This window comes from Bos indicus, chromosome 3 (genome assembly GCF_029378745.1).
Source record: "Bos indicus isolate NIAB-ARS_2022 breed Sahiwal x Tharparkar chromosome 3, NIAB-ARS_B.indTharparkar_mat_pri_1.0, whole genome shotgun sequence".
Classification (NCBI taxonomy): Eukaryota; Metazoa; Chordata; class Mammalia; order Artiodactyla; family Bovidae; genus Bos; species Bos indicus.
The window spans coordinates 28,943,108-28,950,696 of record NC_091762.1 but is presented as its reverse complement, the minus strand read 5'-3'; the positions used below and the strand labels follow the sequence as shown (position 1 = coordinate 28,950,696).

At 39.5% G+C, this 7,589-nt stretch overlaps 1 protein-coding gene across 1 annotated transcript; it reads right to left on the bottom strand.

Annotated features, from left to right (window-relative positions):
* Nucleotides 1–243: 243 nt before the first annotated feature.
* Nucleotides 244–5,633, bottom strand: SIKE1 (suppressor of IKBKE 1). The gene is made up of 5 exons (XM_019956752.2): nucleotides 5,386–5,633; nucleotides 5,046–5,151; nucleotides 3,936–4,078; nucleotides 2,475–2,588; nucleotides 244–621 (listed from the first exon to the last, which is right to left on the bottom strand). Exons 1-5 carry the CDS (start codon nucleotides 5,542–5,544, stop codon nucleotides 520–522), a joined length of 624 nt encoding a protein of 207 aa, XP_019812311.1. The 5' UTR covers nucleotides 5,545–5,633; the 3' UTR covers nucleotides 244–519.
* Nucleotides 5,634–7,589: the final 1,956 nt, after the last annotated feature.

The following is a 7,589-nucleotide window of genomic DNA, read 5'->3' as shown; positions in this document are numbered from 1 at the left end:
ATTTCATAAAAGGTGAATGATGTTACAAATTAGAGAATCTATGTTACAAATTAGAGAATCTGCCAATCAACTTCTGTGGAGTTGTATTTTTCTCAAATGGAAAAAAATCCAGCTTTATGCTACATAGACTTAAAAAGATAATGTTTAAGATTTTTTAGAATTGCAATTTATAATCTGATATAAAATAAAACTGCTGGCTTATAACAAAATGCTATAAGTTTCAGAGATATGAAAGAACAAAAATGAACTGAAAACACAGTTTATATAAATCACGGTCCCAGAAATGAAAATTAGTCTCTTACAGAAAGGAATAGTGAAACTCAGTGTGTACTTTTACTAACACACCTTAAAACTATTTTGTGGACAGCCACTTTCGACTGCAAATTGTAAACTGCCACTTGATACATTTAATCAACATTAAATCAATTCTGAGGCAAGACAATGAATGCACAATACTCGAATAGCGTTAATAACTTCCTTCCTTGATAAACAACCTCCAGGCATTATTCAGAAGTTGAATTATTTGATGCCTTGGGAAGCAGTGTCCACTGAGCTTTCCTTCCTGACCTGAAGAGACTCACTGCTGATGGACAATAATTCTCGAAGTTCCTTATTTTCAAGCTGGAAAATAAAAAAAAAAAATGTATGTTCATTTCAGGTATTCTGTCAAACTGTATCAGAACCCATTGTTTGCGGCTTGAAACAGAAAGTATATTATTTGCCCTGACCTCACATCCAGCCCGGAGCAAGGGGGCCCTCATTGCTCCAGACCCGATTCCCACCCCATCCCCGGGGTGAGGTCCCAGCAGGGATCAGTCCCAGTATCCTCTTCCCAACAGGCCTGGGGCAGCCCTCCCCCTGTCCAGCCCCTTTCCACCCTCCAGCCCCTCCTGCCCTGCCTGCTGCCCTCTCTCCAGGCCCCCTCCACCCACACACAGTGAAATAAAAGCCTCCCACCCCGCTCAAAAAAAAAAAAAAAAAGAAAGTGTATTATTTTACTTTTAAAAGTTTTAAAGAAACAAAAGAACTGAGAAGTTCCTAAAACTCTATTTATTTATTCAACTAAAAAACATTTACTGAGTAATTTCCACATGCCAGGTGTTAAGACTACACATGAAAAAAACAGGGTCCCGCTCCACTAAAGGAATTCACTGCTTGTCAAAATCTTTATGGTTCCCACAAGTTTCACTATTGTTTCTTCTGTCTTTCAAATTCCTAATAACATTTTCATTCTGCTTAACCTTCTCTCCTAGATGTCCTATAGTTTTGGAGAAAGGAAGGAAAGGGGGAAAATAATTACTGGGCACACAGCCAGGTTCCACATGGGTGTCTTACATATATTATCTCATACAGTATGCAGGGGAGGCACCATTGTCTACATCCATGTTCTCTTGCGATGAGGACACTGGCTCCCAAAAGTCCAAAAACCTGCCCATATTCAGATAACCTGCATGTGGTATTGCTGGTTTTAATCTGATACCCACATTTTTTCTACTGCATTAAGTAAGACTTGACTCACATTTCCTTAGGGCTGTTTCCATAACTGAAGTAAATTAGGGATGGCACAGACAAGGTCATTCTATCATTTTAACTAACTCCTATCCTAATTGGGTCTTTGCCACTCCCTTTGATTTCCAGATACAGCAGTTTGCACTCTTCATCCTTATTCTCTGCAGGAAATTCTGGTAAACCACAGCATTTTCAGGTTTCACCAAGACATACCCTGTATCTCTCTCCTAGCATTTACACACCATTTCATACCAAAAAAATTTATTAGTTTTATTGCTATCATTAGACTCTGAGGAGGGACCCTGTCTTTTTCTCTCTGGTATTTTCCAAGGGCCCATGGCAGAATTTGTAATAAGTGTAACATTCATATCATCTATTGTAATGTTTCTCTTTAACAATTGTATGGGCACACTAACACTCCAGGCCTTTCTTTGTAAATTATTCCCATTTTAATCAAAACATTAAAACAGCTTTAAAACAAAATCAAGACTTTAAAAATTGATTAAAAAAAAAAATCAAGACTAAAAGACCTGTAAAATAGTCTGCAGTCCCTTGGCTTTGTTTCCCAAAGGCAGCCACTTTTAATATTTTTATCTATTTCTTTAGGTGTTTACTTCCATAATTCTAAATAATATGTCTTGTACTGCTATTTCCTGATCATCAAGTTTAAACAGTATCTATTTGAGTTCTTTTTACAGCAAATGAGGGACTTTAGCTCACATGTAATCTGTCCTTTCCACTCCCTTTACCTTCTCAGTATGCTATATCAATTTCTAGCCAATAAGCATTTTCATTGTTTGCTTCTGATTACATTTCCTTTCTTCAAAAGGGTATGGAGGATATTTTAATTTTAAATCAGACCACAGAGGAAACATCAATACACTGCAGTGATATACAATGATGGCATGCCTTTCAGACTGAAAACTCCCTAAGATATTATGAACCTAAAATGGCAACAATCTTACCTCTAATTGCGCTAGTTTTTCCTGAATCTTACAAAATTGGTCATCATCCATTTGAACTGCTTTCCTCATCACTTCTCCCATTTCACAGATTCTGTCAATCTGATTCTCAATTTCCTGTGAAGATATTCAGAGTAAGAAAGTGAAAAAGTCATTTTTTAGCAGATATGAAGGTCATGAGACCATGTGTATTATAATGTTAAAAATTCATTTAATCTGTGGTACAGAGGTTATAGTAATTTCACTACAATCTATGTCCTCAGAGGTAAAGCCATAATAAACTTATCTTGTGATATTCACAGATAATTCATTTTCAGAAGATTGACTCTAGTCTAATCATCCATTAGATATTGGACGCTATCTCTAAATGGCTGTTTAACTTAAATTTAAATACTTTTATTGGCAGGAAGCTTGCCACATTCCAAGGTACCTTATTCTATCTTTGGACATCTCTCTTAGCAGGCTTTTCATATAAGCTAAATTCTGTCTTCTTCAAGGATCAGGTTTTTCTCCTTTGGACCACAGATGAAAGTCATTCACATATTTAAAAGATCCCTGTTCCCTATGACCTTACTTAGTTAAATTCATTAAAATGCTTTCAATGGAATCTAAGATGAAACTTATCTTCCATAAATTCCACTGCAGCAAATAGTGAGGTGTCAATCTATTAATTTAGGATTAAATGACATAGTACATGCAAACGTACAAAGACAACTCTAAAGCACTCTACAAACTTAAGAATAATTACTGCATCTCCCAAATTAAACCATAAGCAATGAGAGTATAGAAACTACGCCATTTTTTTTTTTTTAAACCGTACTTTTCTCTCCTAACAACACAGTATGATGCTATGTGTACTGACTCTCCTGCTATGTGCCAAGTACTATGTTAGGGATAAAAGATAAATTCACGCTCCTTACAAGCAAGGAGCTTACAATTTAGTGAAACGTACCATAATAACAACTCAAGTATTTACTGAATACCTTTAATACTAACAAGCTTCCCTTGTGGCTCAGCTGGTAAAGAATCTGGCTGCAAGCCAGGAGACCTGGGTTCAATCCCTAGATTGGGAAGATCCCCTGGAAAAGGGAAAGATTACCCACCCCAGTATTCTGGCCTGGAGAATTCCATGAACTGTACAGTCCATGGGGTCCCAAAGAATCAGACATGACTGAATGATTTTCATTTTCACTTTAATGCTAACTGACATTGTTCAGTGGAAAAACTAAGTGTTCATTAACATCTTGAAGAGAGATCTTAGTGGAGGGATGAACTTGAGTCTTACTCAGATAAAAGGCCCTTTACCCCCTTTTTTCTACTCATATCTTTACAAAGCTATACTAAAACCTACAGCAAATGTGGTAAACATGAAAGGAAAACAAGCTTACTTCAAAAGCAAGCACATGATCTAAAACAACGTCAAGATTTCAATTCATTTAGAATTTATCCATCAAAGTTTCTTACTGCAGAGTGAGACTGGTGAGCTTTCAGGACCGGTTCAGCATCCGCTGCTTTTTTAGCAACCATTAATTGTAACATCTGTTTTCGGTATTTGCTCATGATGAGTTCCAAAGCATCCTGGTGTTCCTCCAGGGAAACCCATAGCTCTATCAAAAAACAAAATAACTTGGCAGTGATGTCTGAAATACCTCCTAAAGCCAAACTCAAACAGCTGGATTTTATGACATGTGTGAAATATTATGAACCCAAAGATGTAAATTGGTGTTTAAGTCCACAAAACTCAACAATCATGGTCTATGCAAAAAAATATCTTTCCAGGCAGCAACAGCAAAATCTGGTAGAATCAACATGGGATGTGGCATCAGAAGACGAGTTTAAGTTCAATTCTGTGAATTACTAGATTACTACTCTTAAATCATGTAACCTCTCTGAGCCTATTTCTTATCTGCCTTGTAATAATAAAAACCTGGCTTGTCTACTTCAAAATGAACATATGAGAATACATATATGTATTGCATGATATATGTGAAGGCCCTCTGTAAATTTATATACAAATAACTATTCATACTACTATCATTAACAATATATTCACCAAGCCCAAGAATATACACCCGAGGATTAACTTTAGCTCTTCCACCTTGCATAAGAACATAAAAATCTCTTCAATCTTAGCTTTAATGTTTATTTCAATTAATATTTAAACATTAAATCTTAAGCCCTTGAGGATATTAACTCTTCCATTATGCAACCCTCAGTCTCCAGACACCTAACAAGCCATGCAATAATAATTCAACTCTACTAAGCACCTCTTGTATAAGCTGCGTTTAAATACAAAATCAGTCAGATGACCTTGAAAAGAGTAATGTAATAAACTTTACTGCTACTGGGTCATCATAGGCTATGGCAACCCACTCCATTATTCTTGCCTGGAGAATCCCATGGACAGAGGAGCCTGGCAGGCTACAGTCCATGGGGTCGCAAGAGTCGGACACGACTTAGTGACTAAATCACCACCACAGCATGTGCACTTTTGTGACTTGTCATTTTTTGCAAGAACTTTTGAAATATTACTGGATATGAGAAAATCATTACACACAAAAAGGCCTGACTAACCTCTGTTTTCCTGCTGCAAGTCTCTAATCTGTGTATTCTCTTGGGACAGCAGAATGTGAGGTTTGTATTTGGACATGTCCTTTATATCGGATGCATCCTCTTGATACTGGACAAACAAGACACAAACTAATCGAGCCGTAAACATAACAGCCGCAGATGCAACTGAAGAGGAAGGAGGCAGAACTCCAGGACAGCACTGGCAGCCCCGACCCCACAGAAAGGTCTCACAGCCACCCTCTGGGACCAGAAAAAAACTCCAAGCCGAGTTTCCACTTTACCTCATCCTCCCCCCCTCAAGTGTCCAGAACCCGAGGGCACGGGCCCGTACCCTCTGCCTGACCTGGTCCGGAAGCGCTGTCCCCGCCTCCCGCATAGCGGCTACCCGCCGGTGCAGAGCCGCCGACTGATCCACTAGTGACTCGGCAGCCGCATCGTGCTCCCTCAGCCTCTCCAGTAGAGTCTTAGCGTCTGTCAGAATCTTCTCGATGGTGCAGCTCATAGCGGCCCCAGGACCGCAGTCAGAACACCGCTCACCAGTGCCAAGGACTCAGCGCGTCCCTGAGCGAGTCTCAGCTTTACAGACGTCACTTCCGGGTACGTTTAAAAGGAGCCTCGGCGGCAGCCGCCATATGCGCTTGCGCAGTGGCCGCCTCGGTGGCTGGTGACCGTCTTTAACCTGTGGCTTCCCCGCTTCCTCGCCTTGTGCAAGAGCCCCAGAGGCCTGCCCTTGCCACGCCTTTGGTTTCCTGTTTCCACTGCCTGGTGGTCAAGTTGTGTTAAGGCTGGGCTAGTCTTGAGTTTCCCCTGTTCCTACTGGTTTTGATTGATGTGGATTGCTCTTATCACGGTTTAATATTTTTTTTCTTTTAATGTGGTAAACACGCTTTAAATTTATCAGCTTAACCAATAGTATTAAGTACATTCAAGTTGTTGTGCAGTCATCATTACCATTCATCTGCAGAATTCTTCTCATTTTGCAAAACTGAAGTCTTAACAGTCTCGTGGACTGCAAGATCAAATCAGTCAGTCCTAAAGGAAATCAGCCCTGACTATTCATTGGAAGGACTGATGATGAAGCCTAAGCTCAAGTACTTTGGCCACCTGATGCTAAGAACCGATTCACTGAAAAAGACTCTGATGCTCAGAAGGGTTGAGGGCAGGAGGAGAAGTGGGTGACAGAGGATAAGATGGTTGAATAGCTTCACTGATTCAATGAATTTGAGCAAACTCTGGGAGATGGTGAAGGACTAGAAAGCCTGGTGTGCTGCAGTCCATGGGGTCGCAAAGAGTGGAAAGCTACTTAGCAACTAAACACAACAGCATTAGACTTTAACTCCTTATTCTGCCTTCCTCTCAGCCCTTGGCAGCCACTCCTCTATTTTGTCTCTATGAATTTAACTACATTAGATACCTCATACAAGTGGAATCATAGAAAACATAATTGTCATTTTTGTGAATGGCTTATTTCACTTGGCATAATGTCCTCAAGGTTCATCCATGCAAGCAGAAATTCCTTTCTTGTTAAGACTGACTAATATTCATATATATGTGTGTGCATATGTATAAGCTTCCATGGTGGCTCAGCGGTAAAGAATCTGCCTGCCAGTGCAGGAGACTTCATGTTATGTCCCTGGGTCAGGAAGATCCCATGGAGGAGGAACTGGCAACCCACTCCATTATTCTTGCTTGGAGAATCCCATGGACAGAGGAGCCTGGTGGGCTACAATCTGTGGGGTCACAAAGAGTTGGACATGACTCAACAATGACAGCTACTGATGGACCCTTGGGGAGCCTTCATCTTTTTGCTGTTGTGAATAATGCTGTTATGAACACATGTATAAATATCTGTTTGAATCCCTCCTTTAAATTCTTTTGAGTGTATATCCAGAAGTGGAATGGGGACATGGTTAATTCTATTTTTAAATTTTTGAGGAATGACCAAACTGTTTCCCACAGTGGCTGCATCATTTTACATTTTTACCAACAGTACATAAGGGTTTCAATTTCTTCACATCTTTGCATACACTTGTTATTTTATGTTTTCTTCAATAGCCATTTTAATGGGTGTGAGGTAGAGTCATTGTCTGCTTACCTATTTTTTTCTATTTTAGCTCAATTATTAATTGAAAATAAATTTAACTAGAACAGCAATGAGTTGTGCTATTATATCACAAGCTTGTGTGTCAAGCTTTGTTCTTTTCCATTGATTATTACTGTAAATATTTTTGAAAAGTCTTGTTTCAGGCACTGTTTAGTGTCTGGAAATACAGCAGAGAATGACACAAGGTCTTGACCCTTAGGGAGTTTATATTCTAATGGGAGAAAGAGTTCAAACTCTTATAAATAGTTGAAGGTAATAACAGAATTAGGAACCCAGTGAAAGGGCAAGAGTGCCATGGCAGTAGTGAGAGGTCAGAGAAAGGGGTTGGAGAGGAGAATTGACTTTTTACCTTTGTATTCTCAGCATATTCTGGAAGAAAATCTGCCTACCATACCTCCTATAGATAATACGGCTGGCCCACTCACCCCACTGTTGCAGTGCAC